This window comes from Pseudopipra pipra, chromosome 2 (genome assembly GCF_036250125.1).
Source record: "Pseudopipra pipra isolate bDixPip1 chromosome 2, bDixPip1.hap1, whole genome shotgun sequence".
Taxonomy (NCBI): domain Eukaryota; kingdom Metazoa; phylum Chordata; class Aves; order Passeriformes; family Pipridae; genus Pseudopipra; species Pseudopipra pipra.
Window position 1 is genome coordinate 37369327 of NC_087550.1, and position 18311 is coordinate 37387637.

General features: G+C 38.8%; 1 protein-coding gene across 13 annotated transcripts in view; it reads left to right on the forward strand.

The window, feature by feature from the left end:
* The window catches only part of FAT3 (FAT atypical cadherin 3), a 413377-nt gene that overhangs the window by 257205 nt on the left and 137861 nt on the right, over positions 1–18311 (forward strand). For all 13 annotated transcript variants that reach the window (XR_010428221.1, XM_064645041.1, XM_064645040.1 and 10 more), the window contains one exon: positions 16841–16902. Coding sequence is in view for 12 of the 13 variants with exons in the window: in XM_064645041.1 (XP_064501111.1) it covers positions 16841–16902 (62 nt within the window). In the remaining variant the exon portion in view is untranslated. The remainder of the gene's footprint in view (positions 1–16840; positions 16903–18311) is intronic.

Consider the following 18311-nt stretch of genomic DNA (forward strand, 5'->3'; position numbering starts at 1 on the left):
TTTCAAACATGACATGCCCTTTGTTTATCCTAGTATTGCATGGCCCACTTGGACATTTGGGAAAATAGAGGATGGTTGGAAATGAGGAATGTGTGTGTGTAGTTGGTGTCTGTCCAGTTGCAGTATTTGTAGCCAGTGCTTCAGTCTTTCCATGCTCATGCATGTCTCTGTGTTTGACCATGAGCAAGTCACTAAGCCCCTCTGTGCCTCTGTTTCCTGATTGTCCAGTGGCACCATTCCTGCCTGTCTGTATTGGCAGCCCATTTTTTTTCCTGGACAAGGAATTTTTTGTAGTTTCTTATGAGATTGTTCTAGTATTATTCAGGAAAAAAGAGATAAAGTGATGTGTATCCATTATCACATTGATAGGTTCAGCAGCCTTTTGGCAAATCTGGTTTCAGGGCAAGTGCAGTCTGGTTTTCTGTGGTTTGGAATGAAGTTTAACTCATGGAGGGTGCTTGTGGGAGATGGGGGTGGTTGTCTGGGATTGTTTTTCCTCCCTTTGTCAAATTGTGTACTGTGCAGAGCAGGGCACTTTCTCCCAGGACAAGTTGACAAATACTCCATCTAAAGCCATGTTGATGTGTATCCAAACCTCTGTCCAAGTGAGGCCAAGCACTTTGGCAGTTCCTTTTTGCAGTGAGGTTCTCCAGAGCTGACAGACGAGGCTCTGCTGAATGGGCCAGTACAGGGCCAATGCTGATTAATGATGCAAACACAGCCCCGAGGAGCAATGCTTGAGCAAATAGGGGTGATGTCAGCCCTAGCAACAGATGACAAAGCCCCTTTTCCCGTGCTCCATGGGCTGCTCAAGCACTCGGAGCTGGTGAATAAGGAACAATAAAGGTAGCACAGGGTTAACCGCCACTTTTATCAGCGTTTTTGTGCTGGCTTAGCTCTTTCACAGCAAAATGTCAGTGGGTGAATTGATTTTTTTTTTTGGTTTGCTGTCCAGACGTAAGAGGAAAGTGGCCACAAGCAACTTTTAGCTCTTGGGGCCGCCTGCTAAAAGGGGCACAATAAACATCCTTCCTGCAAATGTGAAAAAGCAATTGAAGGTGGAGCTGTTTTATAGAGGTTTCTGATGCTGTTGCAAATTGTTATGGGTCAGTTGCTATTTCTAACACAAACCTCAGCTGCTCAGAGTGGCTGGAAATGCCTGTGTTAATTATTATCAGGCTGAGGTCTTGTCTGTAGACACAAGTTGTATTGCTTTAACTACACTGGTGTCATTAAAGCGGTACAAATACCCTGAAGTGAATGCAGTTACAGCGGTATAAATGAGCTTGTTTATCTCATAATCTGTGTTAGTATAAAGCACCTTTATACCCATATAATTGCACTCACTGGGGGTTGTGCCAGTGTAAATGTTTTGGTATGAAAAATCAATAACTGGCATAGTTGGAGGCTGTCTGGGGTCTGGCAGGCTGAAAGTGTTGTGCTGCAGCAGCTTCCATACTGAATGCTCAGCTATTTTTGGTTTTAATCTATCATTCTTGTCTTGACCTAGAAATAAAAATTTAATGGAAAGTTGAATTTATGGCAGCAGCAGAAATAGGGGTCACAGGTGCTATCTCCCTCCTTGCACTCCAGTAGCTGGAGGATGAAGGAACCATCTGAGCCACGGGACAGGAGGGTCCCTTCCCATACAGAGATAGGGAAAGGGGCCAGCCAGCAGACCATCCCAGAGAAATATCAGTGATGGGAAACAGAGTGATGTAGCCTAAAATAAGAGGTATAGAGCTGCTTCACAGCTTTCTGAAGCTGCTCTAATTTATGCCATGAGGCCACACTGACAGCCTGAAATATAGGAGGATCTGCAGGGGTAAGAGACAATGCCATTTTGCCTCCCTCATCTGCCTGATGGACACAGAGGGTGGGACTCCCCTTATCAAACTATAGGCATCTGCACCTGAGCTGGTTTTGTAAACTTCCTTTTGTAGTGACTGGAAAGAGATAGACACCTCTAAACTGCATTTTGTCTCCTCTTAGCTTGGATAGCTAAAAACCCACATATAAATCATGCTTCAGAGGTGCCTGTTTCTCTCCTTTGACAAGGATGTTTGTCAGTCAGGTAGGATCCAGGTGAGCACAGTGAGTCTTTCCTGTCCTAGTTAGCCAGGGTCTTATCATGGTCCGTGGCACCTGTGCTAGCCCTTGGCTTTGACACAGGTTTTGGTGGTGTGGCTAGGGAAATATTACTGACTCTTGGAAAAATCCATGTCTTAATCCATATATGTAATCTCACTTCGTCTTCCTTCCTTTAACTGACAAAGCAAAATTATTTTTGGATAGGGGGTCTTAGTGAATTTCTAATGAACTGTTGCTCATTTCACTTTTAATGAACTGTTGTTGATTATTTTGTTACTTTGCACTGTTGCTACCTCAATTCATTTCTGCAGTTCATACAGGCATTGCTTTTGGGAGAGAAAAGGCGCTGTAGCTCTCTGTGCAATCCCCATGGTTTTGGACCGCCATCACTGCTCTTTGGAGCAGCCACCGGGATTGCCCAGGTCCTCTGACAGTGCACTCAGCTCTGTCTGTTGCTGTTACCAGATATCATGGCCCTTTTGAAAATGGTGTTTTGTTGTTCATGGGATTAGATCTGTGCCTATCCTGACTCTGATGGAGCCCCATCCCAGCTGCCAAGCAGTCTCCGGTCTCTGCTCCCAGGTCCTGCATGTCTCTGTGACCCACGCAGTGGCTCTTAGCTCAGTACAATGTGCTTTGGTAGATAATGGGCTGTTAAGAAGCTATGTGATAGTGATTTCCTCCATCTTAAAATGTTTTAAAAACCTAATCCATTTGTGTTTTATCTCTGAGTTGTTTCAATTTCACCAAGCATTACCTACAGCAGATACAACCTGACCAGTTTCTAGACTTAGGAGCTCTGCTATTGCTCTAAATCAATACTGCAAATAGAAAGAATAATTTGGGTAAATGAGGAGGCCTAATTGATTCATCAAGGGTTATACAGCACGAACACTTCAAAGCATCCTCACAGGATCCTGCTGTGAAATGCCACTCAGCCTCCAGCCACAAGAAGCCCAAGGAGAAAATGCTCTGCATGTTTTAAGGAAGTACTGAGTCTTAGCCTTAAAAACCCAAAACCTCATTGTTTTTCCTTGCGTAGAGACTCTGTGTCAAATATGTGTACATTATTTTTGCCTACATTTACCCATTTTTTATCTCAAGAAGAACTCTCAATATTGTTCACATTCTTAAAACACAAACCTGAGGGACTGAAGAGTTTTAAATGTGCTTCTCAGTGCACAGCACCAGTCTTCAACACGTAGTTTTACATTAATAGCTAAGATTCCCTATCTGTAAAATGGGAGAAATCTGTTTAACCCAAGGAGGAGTTAACTTCATACCTCACACAGGCTTTTGGTGCTGAATTCATTGACATTTATAGGGTACAATGTAATCTTTGTGTGCTAGATGTTGTTAAAGAACATGATGTTGAGGTTCTTAGATTTTCCTGGAGTTTATTTTTTTTTAATTATTTTTAAGTGTATGTTGGAAACTATAAAGTCACTGAGGAATGAAGTTTTATTTCTAACTTGATAAAACATATTGGAAACAATGGAAAACTTAGGTAAGTTAGTGTTGTTTTGAGTCCCATGTTTGAGGCAGTTTTATTCCTTTCAGAACTGAATAAAAAAAAAAGTAACTGATCTGTAAATCAACCCTTTGATGGAGTAAAACTGCCAGAAACCAAAACTGATCTGGCTCAAATGATAGACACTTATTCTGGCTGACAACTTATACATTTAATTGGAAGCTACAGCTTTTGAAATGAATTGGACAGGGTGAAATCATCACAGTCTTAGATGTAGACAATGACAGAAGCCAGTATGTTCAGTTCTCTTCATTGAGGCTTGTAACACAAAAAAAGCTGCTGATCTTACTGGATTGTGATAGAAGATATTTGCCCTTCACTGAATAATGAGCTTGCAATCACATTTTGCTGAAACAAGTTCTTTGTACAAACGAAACTTAAATCAGAAGGAAGTTAAATCTCATTTTTTACTCTTCTATCAAAACCTTCATGCTTCAGCACCTCGTAGAGAGGAACATTAGGCTCACTTTTCTGTAATCTTATTCGTTATTCAAGATTTGCTCCTGATAGCTTAAACTACTGGGGGGAGGGGAAAAACAAAAAAAACAAAAACCAAAAATAAAAAAACCCACCACACTCATACAGCCTTAAAAATGGAAAATCGATTCATTTTCACCACTTTGCAAAGCCTTTCATTATAAAAGGGGAGCAAACCAAGTAGAAAAGAACTGCATGCATCTAAAGTCACCAGATCTTTTCACTTGTTCCCAGGGCTCGGACAACAATGCCACTATGAAAATAGCTCTGAGGAGGAAGAGCATGCTGGGTAATGAGATGCAAATGAGCACACCAAGCATCCTACTCTGCCTTAGAGCCTTTGTATCCAGTAGCGCAATAACAACCAGCTTTTGAGTCATGATAGGTTACCACAGAATAGGTTTCACAATGGGCATGTTTATTATCCTCATGGTTCTCCTCAGCTTGTGGTCAGCAGGATAGTTAAACATGGCATCCATTTTAGTGAGAAGTTGCCTAGATTAAAACTAGCTGAAATAAGAGTGTCACAATTAAGTGTAACAAAACTCAGTGTGGGACCTTGTGAAGGCAGAAGGGCATTTTATGTTATTTAACTTGATCCACAAGTACGTTTTTCTTACATCCTCTGCACACCAAGGCATGTGTATTCAGGTGCTGTGGCCAAGATGACTCTTGTGGGAAACTGAAGACCTCACTGTGTCTCTTGGGTTCTTCTTGACTGACAAGGATCTGAGTTTTGAACAGGTCTTTTAAAACATTTAGGAATTAACAGTTACCTTTACATCTCAATTTTGCTTACTTTGGCTTCTGTAACTCATTGCTGATTTCCTTTATCTCATCTTGGATATCTGTAAGGCCATCACCTGTCTTTCTCTTAGCATGACATAGGTGACGTACTGGAACCTTGTTGCCCTCCTCCTGTTACCAAACCACAGGTCTTCTGCTGACAGATCAATGCTGAGACCTTATCAGAGCCCTGTGCTCAGATGTAAACAGCATGTTCCTCAGTCTTCTCCTCGGTTTAGCACTACAGATCCTTCTTGCAAACCTGACTGTTGTTTCTTTTGATGCTTTCACACATATACATTTCCATTCCTGTTTCATCCATATGCATCCTAATATTTCTGATAGGGACCTGGACAAAAGGGAGGTAGCTAAGGAGACTTGATTTACTCAGTTGGGAAAACCAGGGAAGGAATAGAGGAATAGCTTTGATTGCTCCTTGGGTACACAATTCTACCATGCAGGTGTGAGAGGACCTGAGAGACCCATTTATGTGACCAGGGGAGAAGCACAGGTGAGACCTGGATCAAGTCACACACATGCTCCTTTCAGGTAGTTCAGCATTGTTATCTGGGCCCTTCAGAGGGTGAGGAAGTGGAATATGAGGACTTGTGCACTAACCAACTGTCAATGAGAATTTAGAAAGTATAATAGCAAAGAAGTGTGTGAGTAGTATTGGAGCAAAACAACAGTGCTGAGCTTCAGGCAGGAGAAAGTAAAAATCAAATTGCGGTTATCCCTACAGCTGCAGTACTTCCATCAGCTGCTTGTCACTGCCTCTGGATGCGTGTTCTGTTCCAAAAGTAGTCCTTGCAGTAGCACCACTCCATTCATTTAGTGATGGCTTCTCTGTCATCAGCCCCACTGGTAGCAAAGGCTCGCTTAGCATCCCTGCTTTCAATCTCCTCTTCTCTGCTGGGATTGATGCCCATTCACATCCTCCCCCAGTGCACATCTCCTTATTCCTCTGTCCCCTCTATACTCTCATTCCAGTCTCATTCTTTTCAGTCAGAGTTATAAATAGATCAGTGTTGTGGTTTAACAGCAGCCAGGAGAAATGGTACATGGGGTGCTGCTGAGACCCTTGACTGAACAACTGAACATGGGGTTTGCTTGCCCTTCCTGCGCTCCATGTGTCTGCACATGTGGAAAGGATCCCACCTCTCCCTTTGTTTCAAAGCAAGAGAGAGCTCTTTGCAAATAACTAATTCCACTTCTCTTCCTCAGCCAAAGATTCACTGGTACCCAGGACCCACTGACAGCTGTTTGACAATGCTGGGGCACTGCACTAGCTTCGCAGAGAAAAGCAGCTGCTGTTCCTGTTCTAGTTTTGCTGTGTATTTTTGCTATTTTTTATGTGCTAAGCCACTGAAGTGAGGCTCACAGCTAATACAGTATTTTACCCACTGATAAAAGTTTATAAATCCCTACACAAAGAAACAAAAAAGAGGCAGATTTTAGAATATGCTTTGTGCTGTTATAGTTGAGCTTTATGATATTGTTAGTTAATAACATCTTACTCTTAACAGAAGTCATTTTTTCCTTTATAGATCACAAGGCACTTTACAAAGGATGATACCCATTATCCCAGTTTTATGGGAAGGGAAACTGAAGCACAGAGACATAAAATGTCCCATGTGAGGTTACAGACCAAGACAGAGGGTGAGCTGGAAACCAAACAGAGGTGTTTCTTAGGCAGGAGAGCACCTTCAGAAGGGCAGCGGATCTTGACAGTGCTGTGAGTTGCATATCATGAAACAGGGCCATATATCTTTTCTATGAGGCTTCTTTCCACAGCTCTGTGTTCTGCCTCCAGATCAGGAAGGTCACCTCGTCAATGAATTATTTTTTTATTAGAGATGAAGATGAGATTGACTTGATCTGCAGGTAGCACAAGACACTGCTCTCCCATCACTGTGGCTTTACTGAGCTGAAGACAATTGCTGGTCATGAGGGATCAGCACCTTTTTTTTTTAACGCATTTGGGAGAAAAGCTGGTGTTGTTTTTCTGTTGCCAAGAGCTGTGCTTGGTTGAGGGAAAAATGCAAAATCACTTCTCTTTAAAAGGTAATGAGGGTGTCTAGATTAGAGGGGAAAACTGACAGCTGCGCCCTGCACATCCTCTGCACCTCCTCCACCATTGAGAAAAGAAAATACCAGGACTTCATCGTTCTGTGACCTATACATATGTTATACAAAAGCTTACATTGGAGATTTTTTTATTATTCTTTTTTCCTTCCTTTGTCATAATATGCTAGAGAAAAAAGCGAATAATAATTCATGATGTATCCAGGCCCAAGGTGCAGAATATTTGCATAGCCTCTTTCCTCTGGAAGTGGCACCACCTACCCCTGCCGTGGATATTATGTAAGTCTTCATTTCTGCAAACAGTGACATTAATTAGCATAAGTTATAACTAGAGTCTAGTTAGGCTCTGTCGTCACTTTTGCAGAATTATGAGGCCTTTGTGCACAAAAAAATTAAAGAAAATTGTATAATGATTATGTGTGCTAGTTATTAAGCTAGCCACCAGTTAGATGTATTTATAGCTATTCCTGCCAGTAATAATGATATGCTAATTATAACCCAAATAGAATTCTGTAATTTCTCCCTGAAAATGAAAGCCATGGAGGGGGATGTTAAAATCTGTGCTGAGGCATCGTATTAGCAATTGGGTTTTTAGGCAACAGCGTTCTTCTTAAGGGAAGAAAACGAAAGAAGATATGAATGCTACTTCTTTTGTGTTTGTTTGAGCCTAAATAAAGGATTTGGACTTGAAAACGTTCTTACCCTACAAACCGTGAACTCCTGTGTGAAGTGTTTTAGAAGAGCTAAGCCCCTGTGTGACAGTCCCTCAAGGGCATTTGCTCAGTTGTTCCAGAGCATCACAACCCTAAGAGATGACTCAGGGGACAATGACAATGTGGAGAAATTGCTCATAGGAGCCAGTGCATCTTGGGCATGTTGAATATTATCCGTCCTTTCACTTAAATAATGCAGCAGTGTTAATTTAAATAACACTGATCTGCAATCATAAGGGCAGATCATGAGGGATCCCTCAGGGTCATAAAATGATCATTTTAGAGTAAGGCTTTCTGGGGTTGCAGTTTGAGTTTCATCCCACTTGAGTTCAGGCACTTCACTGAGATGCCTGAAGGTATTTGAGGTCCAAAGTGACCACAGTCAAGTGGCAGGCTGTGGTTTGATACAGAAACAGGCTTCTTCCTGACCAAACCCAGCTCACTGCCATCACTCCTTTATCAAGTAAGAATAACTATGATAGTTTCCCTTCCAGAAATGTGAAAGAACTGGCACCTTAAATACAACTCCTGACACAAGTAACTATTGAGGGTTATTATCAAATCAGAGATTTGAGCCATGCATTTGGGAGATAACAAATAAAATGTCAGCAGTAAAGAGCAGGAAGACAGGGTAAAAAAATAAGCCTTTTAGTCACAGAACTATTTGTCTGACCTCTGTCAACTGCAAGGCTTTCAAACATATTTTGAAGGACAATATAATTAAAACATGAAAATAAGTAGAAAACCAGATAAAAGTGCTCATGGGTTTACCAGAAGTAAATCTTATCAGCCTGTCTTGATGTCACTAATAAGATAAATGATGTTCCAAGAAATACTCTGTGTGTCATCTACGTGGACTTCAGTAATGCATTTGATACGGTTGCACTGCAGAATTTATGAGGTACGAGGACACGGAGATTAATAGTCAAATTGATATGTGAGTATGGGTCTGGCTAAAGAGGAAATAAAAATTATGAGCCTTGAATAAGGAATTTGCATGCTGAAGGGCATACATTAACAAATTATCTCAAGTATTGGCTAGGCAAATGATTTGTTCGGTGGTTTCTTCAATTATGCTTCAAAAGAGGGAGTTTGCTCTCATCCAGAGTTAGCAGGCATCGTCCAAACTGGAGAGTTTAGGGAAAGGGGTAGGGGTGGGGGGGAAGAAAGGATCTCTGAGAGTTTGAAGAGTAGAAATTAATTAATCAAGTAAACAAAACGGTGTATTTGAGGACTAATACACGATCTCTGCTCCCTGCCAGGTGCATCCACAGGAATCAGTAGTTAGGCTGCTTTAGCGGGGCTATGTAGATGTTATTGGAGCACAGTGTTCTTCATCCATCAGGCTTAGGAGGGATGAGGGTTGGAACTGCAGTGCAAGAAGGGTAATGGCAAATACATTAGGTGAGAGGAAGCGAATAGAGTGTGGCTTGTTTAGTTGACCAAAATGAAGGTGCAAATTTTTCATAAATGCAGTCTGTCTGGAAACTGGGGCATTCAACATTCATGTTCTCAAACAAGCTTCCAGGAGGAGTATGCGTCACAGAAAACCTGTCCACTCCACAAATGAAGAAGAATATTTAGAAGAGCAGTGGCTTTTCCTGCAGTTCCTGAGGACTGCACTGGATAAGTTTTGAAGAATGAAAGGGAGTCCCTCTGAGTCCCCTGTTCTACAGGCTGAACAGACTGGCACACCATATTGTCACTTTAAACATATTCTAGGAACAAAAAAAGCCAGAATCTGCCTTTAAAGGAAAGCATAATCCAAAAATCTTCATTGAAGTGAATGTTTGCTGTGCATTTTGTTCAGAGTTTTGATATTTTCAGCAATAAGCTGATGGAACTCTTAAAGAGAGACAGAAGGGACAACCAGAGAGGAACAAAAAGGTTTTGCTTCAGCTTCTCCTTTATTTTTTTTCAGACATAACCATGCAGTAGAAAACGTAACTGTTTTTTAAAAGCAATCATTTTTTATATCTAGCTTGCTTCAAAGAGGTCGTTTCACTCTCATTGTCACCTCAGGAAAAACAATAAAGCAGCAGTCCTCCACATAATTGCACAGGCTCGCCTGGTGGGTTCTCTTTCTTGCTCAATGAAGTATCATTCATTTAGATCAGAATACAGTCTTTCTAAATTAGAGGTTTACATGTGTAATTATATAAAATGATATGTTTGTTTACATCTCCAAGTAAAATGTACATCGTTTTCTATCATTTATCTTTGAAATTCAATTTTGCTTTGTCGATCCCTAATTTATTGCAGGAGATAAATGTGCTGTTAGAGTGTTTACAATGCCTCTCACTGCCTGTGGGTAATAGAATTACCCTGGTTATTGCTATTCATTTTGACATTTCTATGGTTAGGAATACGCGATAGTTTTACGTTCCTGAATATACGGTGAAATCCTAATGCTATTTATTGTGGCTGCACTTTTGTTTTTATCCATCTGAACTCTTAAATTTACTTTCAAAGAGTAGTGGGACAGTTGACAGCTGATGGCTATATTTCTCAGCAGCTGCGTACTCTCTTCTGTGTTCAGTATATGCGTGGAGGGGCTGTGTTGATACCTGTGTGTGTACAGTTAATAAATATTTGACATTTCCGATAAACTCATCAGTAAAACCATAAACTCCCATATGAATTTCTGCTAATTCGGCCTTGGGGCTCTGGTGAACGAGTAGTGTGTATATCTAGTCAGTGAATTCATGGAACATTTTTGTAAAAACCACGTTCGTTTTACTTATTCCTTTTTTCTGCTTAACCGATTGGGTTAAAAGGCCTGTATTTTCAGCAAACGATCCCAAGGCATTTTTTTCCCATGCAGAGCTTTCAAGGGTAACTCTACAGAATGTTTCCTTTGATATCTTCTTGTGGTTTTCTTTCTGTATCCTTGTTCCTTACAGTATTTGAGAAAGGCAGATTGGGAAGTGCATCTGCTCTGAGCTGTGACTGTAGCCTCAGTGTTGCAGGATGCTCAGAGCCTCTCAGGGCACAAGAACTCTGCAGAGAAAGGTCTCTAATTTTATATTCTTGTTTCCATTTCAAAATTGTTCTCTTTGAAGGTAAGGATCAATATTTTAATAAGGACAAAGTCTCTCTCAGCACCTAGGGACTAGAAAGCTTTAAGACGAGACTTTGGCTAATCCATCCGGGCTACTTCTGTGTGGGTGTTACAGGGCATATATGGCCTCATGCTGCCTGGCAGTCCTGGGCAAAAACCCTAAATTCACTGTGAGTGGAAAGGGTGTAAAGCATTTACTGCTATGATTTGGAGCCAGGCAGTATGTTCTGAGGTTATGTTTAAACCCTGCATAATAACCTGACGTCCCTAGTCATACTTCCAACCCATCCCACTCTGGTACTTTCTTAATGAAATGTTTTTTATGAATATGCAGAGCAATTAAAAAATATAATGGACAGTAAAACATGCAGTAAATTGTATTCCTGTTAATCTTTTGTTGGGGAAGGGGAAGACGTTTCTTTCTTTCTCACATTCCTATCTCTATGAAGACATTCAGCTTTCAGCTTAAAATAGAGAAATTTATTTGGCTTCTTTTACTTTAGCCTGTTTGTTACCTGTCTTATACTCTTTTCATATTTCACTTAAGCAAAGTTTAGGAATAAGAAATCAACTAAAAGAGTTCTTCAGAATTTTTTTTAAATTATTCTTTATACTATAAAATTTGCAACACTTCCAGAGATAGCAGTAAAATATGCTGTGTCTCCATACCAGATTCTGTTATCTTTTAAGCAGTACTTCAGGAAACAGCTCAGGTAAGGTTATCCATCCACAGGTTGAATGAAAATAATTTAATTTCATAAGGAGAAGGCTATTGAACTCTCCTTGGCTTCACAGCCATATTAGGGAAATTCAATCTGTGTTAGAAAATAGCCTGTGGCAAACTAATTTGTGGTCCCTAAGTGCCATAGTATTGAAAAATATGTGAATTTCTTCTAAGTCAAGGGTCAGTTTAGTTACTATCACACCTACAGCTGTAAGCTATTCTGGATGTGTAGAGAATAAGCATCAGAATAAGCAAACCCACAGCAGTGTTTCCCTCTGTGTACTACTGTTGAAGCTATCCAGTGCTTCAAGATTTCCTCTGCCATAGGCTTTGCATTTAACAGCCCTTGATGAATTTTTCTTCTGTGGCTAAGTCCATGAATTAATTTGTTTCCAACAAAAATTCTTCCAATAGTGCATATATATTGAAAGAATGAATATCAGTAAATAATAGAACTAAATATACCTCTGTAAATCTGTGCATTTTAAGATAATTTTTAATATTCAACTTACTGGGTAGACATAAAACGTCACAGACGTAAATATACATTGTCAAATATCTGTATATGCAGTATATAAGTATGTATTTGTATAGCATGGTCTATCTACTTCAGCACACAGAGGTTTTATTTCTGTGAGCACCCTTCTGTGAAACAAGAGAGCTAACTGAAGGCAGAGCATGGATTATTCAGTTGGAAAATCCTAATTGTCAGTTGACTACTCTAATTCAAGCATTTAAGGCAGAGTTAGTTGGCAGGTTTGCATTTGCCACCCCCCTTTCTGACTGCAAGAACAGAGGTAGTGAATGCCTTGAGTTTTCCAAATCAGAAAACATTGAGAAAACAAAGAAACGCTTTATTTTTCCAGCATATAAATTAAGATTTATGTTCATAATCTACTCTGAATGACTAGTTGATATTTTATGAAATTTTTTAAACAGTGTTGTCCAATAAATATGTGATCCTCAGATGACAATTTGGGCTATCATAGTTTTGGTGCTATCTCCTCTATCTCTGGCTGTCACCTTCACTTTGATCATCATCAAATTCTAAAAAAAAAAAAAAATAAAAAATATAAAGCATTACTCATACTGTTAAATTCGTAACTATTGCTGATTTTATGTCATTATCAATGATGTATACAGACATACATGTGCATTCATCCACACACATACCTGGCATTACTTCTAAGACATCAGATCTATCACCAAGTTACTGCTTGCTAGTAAGTTACATTTCTTCTTTTGCACTTCAGTAACTGCATGCTTTACTAATTGCAAATGCAGAGTAACTCAGGTGGGTTTTGATCCTTTCACTGAACTTTTCCCTTCTTTAGCACATCTCAAAGTGCTAAAACCATTATCCCTAGCATCAGTGGTAAGTGTTGCTCAAATGTCTTGATCACACATCTGAGCCCTGATGACTGGTCGTTTGTTTCCAAGATGATGCATTGGCTGAAGATTGTATAGGCCGATGTATTGGCTAAATTGTCAGGATTTCTTTATGTTGATCCTGTTCTTTCTTTTGTGTCACTATGGCTACAACTAAGCACTAAGGCAGGTCTGCCTTTTTGCCCACCCTACATCTCTGGTTCTCCCACCTAGATTATAAAGTGATGGGATGAAGAACATTGCCATTTCTTCTCCATCTACATGCTGAATTTCCTTTTACAGGGGAATAATGCGGGAGACAATGATGATCTTATTTATGCAGTGTACAGTGAGGAAGGATGGAGGTAGGATGTTCCACTGTTGGTGTCAGCTGGGACTTGTCACCATGTCCTGCAGTATAATGGGACAGGTTGTGAGGAGTGAGATTGTTCACCTTCCAGCATTTAAGAACTCTGTAACAGAAGGGGAACAATAATTATTCATTTATTAAGATGGGGAAAATATTCCAACAGCAAAAGTGGCAGGTATCATAGAAAAGCAAGATTTATAAGAATATATAGTTACCTGCAAGCTGAAATATTGGGTCAAGCAATGTTTTGAAGTTTCACAAAACATTTCATTTATATAGTCTGAAGAACAGATGTGCCAGAATGCAGAGAGAGATGTTTTAACTCAGAAAGTCAAAGAAAAGTATGAAATTCTGTGACCGGAATGATATAACATTGCTTGTGAGCTAATGGTTTCAGTGTAAATAACTTTTCTATCGAATACAGTTTTCCTCTTCACTTTTATGGATGTTCTTAAAGATAACAGTTACAAATGTCTCCATGATGGACCATGATATTTCACTGGAAATTTGAGAGAAACCATTTGATAGGTGTGCAACTTTTGAAGCTTGTTAGAGTTTTTGACTATTTTTTGATAAATGCATGCTACATTTCCCAGCTGGCTTTGGGAAGTTGTCCAGAAGGCTGTGTCTATAAGGGCTACGGCACATATTGAAGATAGGAAAAAAAGGAAGGGTCATTTTTTTATCACTGTCCCTTTGTGATTTTCTGTCATAACCAGGAGTACAGCCTAACATAATTTCCGTGGGTTAATTTTTCTCTGTGAGTTTTTTTCTTTAGATAATGCCTTTACACCATAACAGAGTATGACAATTTAATGCAGCTAGATAAGAACTAAAACTGAGATATGGTCTCTTGTGCAAAGTCAAGTTTCTCTCAGTTGCCCCAGTATCTTGAAAATAAAGTTCTATATCCTGCTAAATATTGCTATTATTATGTATCTATGGCATGGAGTACTGAATACAGAAGGGAGGTACACAGCAAGGTTTTCATAAAACCCAGGAAATTAATTTCTTTGAGATTGGACTGGTAAAGCTGTGGGTAGTCTTAGACATAACTGGTGTATTGGTTTTTTTAGTTTTGATGATTGCTTTTCAGAATTTCTTGAAATACAGTTTTGTAATCTGAAAGGACCAGATTCATATCCATACCAATACATGACCATAACTAAATAAATATTAATATCAAGTAACTGACACCTGATTTTGTGTGATATTTTAAACAGTAGCATTGTACAGCATGATCTATCCATGACTTCAGGAATGTATGTGAAAGGGAGCAGCCAGGATACTGCAATGAGGCCATCATGAGTGTTGGATGGGACAGGTCCTCAGAGAACAGGAATATACAGATGAGCAATTATTTCTGTATATTTTTTTAACATCCTAATGAAACTGCCCAGAATGGGCACTTTTATGTAGAGCTGTCTTTAAGGCAAAAACAATCAGTTGTGCTGGTTCATGATCCCCAAACTTCACAATCAGAACTGATGGTGATGGCTTGCTACCTGCCCTTTAGGATCAGCTATTAAGTCCGACTGCTAAATCTTCTAAGATCTGCTACATTTAAAATGTAGGCAATTCTGTCGTGGAGATTTGTTATACACTTCTTTTAGAAGGAAATTCAGGTATGAAGGCACTCTGACCATTATTGCAGTCAAAAAGACTCTACATTGAAAAAAGGAAAACAAAATCCCTTAGTAATAACAGTAGTTTTGAAAGGAGGTAGATGTACTAGTAACAGTTTTAGTTTTACCAATGAAAGACAAGTACTATTTATTTTGACAGTTTTCATATTCAGTTTCAGATGTTAGCTCTTGCTCTTCAAAAGGAACAGGAATTCATCTGACTGATGAAGATGATGAGGACAGAGACCTTCTATAATTTACAGCTAGACATTTCTTGTTTAAGAAGAAAGTAGTTAGAGTTCACAGTGACACATTAGAAAGGAAGTAGAACATTATATGAAAATTACAATATTCCTAACTGTGATTAGGCTGTGCTTGATAAATATCCATAGTGCCTGTGCATGTGATGAATAGGGATATTTCAAATATGAAATTTTACTTTATCAATTTGTTGGGGCTGAACTTCCTTCATAATTAGGATTTTCTTGCCTGCATCTTTGCTTTCTTTCTAGACGTGGGGGAATCTTGTGTGAATGACACAGATTTATCATCCGTGCTGTCATGTCTGTTTAAACTCCTGCAGTGAGTAGATGTCTCCCATATGGTGTAACTGTTTTGAATACCTCCAATTGCTTGATGCAGGCAATACCAGTTGTTTTGGTTTTTCACCTTTTTGCCAGCACTGGGTTCTTCCATGTAATTTTAGTGATGCACTCTGATTGCTGTTGGGTGTCACTTCTGTGGTCTAATAAGTCTTGTAACAAGTCTAAAATATTGGCAGCAGAGTGCACTTTCCTGTGTTCATATCATCCCATTACTTCAAGTAATATTTCTCCCCTTCTCACCAAAATAGGTAAAGTGATTCCTCCAGGGAGAAGCTGATAGTGTATGAGCAGTTGCAGCTGTAGAAGCCTTCTGGGACTAGAAGTGTTATGTAGATGTAAGATGCTGCTGATGGGTTTTTTAAGAATTCAAGGTCATCGTGGATTTGTGTTTAGATGCTTGGCTAGTCTGATTAAATAAATAAATAGAATAGGTAATCCAGGGAGAATTTATTTTCTTGTTTTCCTTGATAATCTTAGAGACGAATTCTGGAGAACAACTTGGTCCACTGGCATTGTCTCTAAAATCAGCTTTGTCTCTAGGAAAAGTTGATCCCTTTGTTTGTTGGAATCTATCACAAAACAAGCACATGATGCATTTTCCTATCCAAAGAAATGTATGAGGGAAAACTCAAATTTGCCCTTTAAATCTCTAGTAAGAACAAAATAAAAAACTAAGTTATGTTCATAGGAGATATGTGTCATTTTTTCTTGAGGGAACTTTGGAAGTGTTTCAGTTTCTTTTCTTGGTAGAAATCTCACAAGAGTTTAATCATTTGTGAAAGTACATTGCTTAAAAAAAGATATCTTGATCATCCTCATGTAAAAGGGTACTTTATTTTAAAGACTCAATTTGGGCATGAAACAAATTGATGAAATTGTAATACAAAACCTTTAATGCATTATAATGATTACATTTGGAAATCATTATGTATACAAGTAGTTATTACAGAAATAACCTTCTTTGTCAAGTATTCTTGTCATGGAAGTAATCAGCATCCTATCATCCTAATTGTTTGAGAACTCTGAAATCTTTAATGAGGTTTTTTTACAGAAAGATTTCAGTCAAATGCAAATGATTCATTAAAACCCTTAATCATAAGACAAACAGTTATTCTTTAGTAAATTTTTTTATTCACTGTAATAAACGTAGCATGTTAACCATAGATACACAGTTAACTGTTTTTCAGTAACTTTTCTCACAGTGTTTTTCGTTAAAAGTCATTGTTAGACATACTGGTTGGACTGAGAATCAAATGCTTGAAAGATGTCAGGAAATCTGTGTCTGATATAGGTTCAAATACTCTTTGTCCTTCGAGTGTTTTAAAAATAAATTTGTCTTCGGGTTGGTAGAGATAAATATTTTTCAGTGGGTATTGACAATCAAATATCATCCTTTTTTCACAGGTCTGATTACAACAACATCAAGAAAATTGGACCGGGAACAGCAAGCAGAACATTTTTTGGAGGTAAGTTTAAGTGGAAAATATATGCTAAATACTTAACTGATTTCTGTAGTTTAAAATCACTTCTTCCTGTTCCAGGAGAGTGGTATTCTCTTTTCTCTTCATTTATAATAGACTCACATAAAGCTGAGAATCACCTGATTATACAGAAGAAATAGAAGATTTTGCAATTCACAAGCACAGGAAAAAAAAATGAATATGCACACTTGTTTTTCACCTGTAATCTACTTCAGTTAAGTCTTTTATTGTAGCCCTTAAATTTTGTTTTGTATAGAATGTCCAGAGCAAAATATTGTTTTAAAAAAATAGGTTGAATGACTCCAACCCTGTCAGGACTTTTAGTGTCTCAAGTAAACATGCTTAAAGTTTTGCATCTTGAATCTAACATATCAAACTAATCATTTGGATGAAAGCAAAATTTGACCTTCCTCACATTCACTGCATCATCAGAATCAGTGAATTTTTTTAGCTTTCATGAGTTCGGACTGTGAACAACAATTTTCAAATTAAAAATTGCCTTCTAAAAGGATTGTCAGCCATTCTCTTGGCCCTTGTGATGAATGTTTCTCTTTATAAGTAGCTCACAAATGCTGGATATGGAGTGATATACTTGTAAACTACTGGTTTTGCCACATGTGTTTTCTTTCACATTGCTGTACACCACGCTGTGTTTTTTTCCTTTGGGTAAAAGATCCTTGACTCTATCCTCTTGTCTATTTGTGAAATGAGGAATTCTTGATTCCTCTCGGTGCAAGTAAAAAAAGCCATGTTGTCCCACATAATCAATCATCCCTAGGATGATTTTAGAAAATTCTCTTCAAATACCTATAAGCTAAAAAACATCTGGACAAAATAGTTCCCAGTGGAATCATTATCTGGCAACAAAATGTAGAAAAATGTACATTTGCATATTCCATATTTATTTTTGTTTGCTAGAAATACCAAATTGTTTTGGTTAGTGCAGAACACGGGAGAGAAGGATTAATTATTAGTGTACAAGTTTGGGTTGTGGTTTTTTTTCTTGATAATTCACTGTAGATTCTTACACTTCCATGCCATAAATAAATGGAGGGAAATAAAAGGATTTTTCCCTTTTTAGGATTAATTAAGTTGGAAAGTTAGTAATCATGTGTTCCAATATCTTCCAGTTTATACTGTCAGAATAGATCACAAATGGAATGAAAGGGGCATTGATTTTGAAATATATCTATTGATGAGAATCTTAGGTCTGGAAGTCTCTTTTGCTCAGCAGAGCATCCTAGTGGATGACAAGTTAGCCATGAGCCAGCAGTGTGCCAGTGTTGCCAAGAAGGCCAGTGGTGTCCTGAGACACCTTAAGAAAGTGTGTGGTCAGCATGGCACAGGAGGTGATCCTTCCCCTCTACTCTGCCCTGCTGAGGCTGCATCTGGAA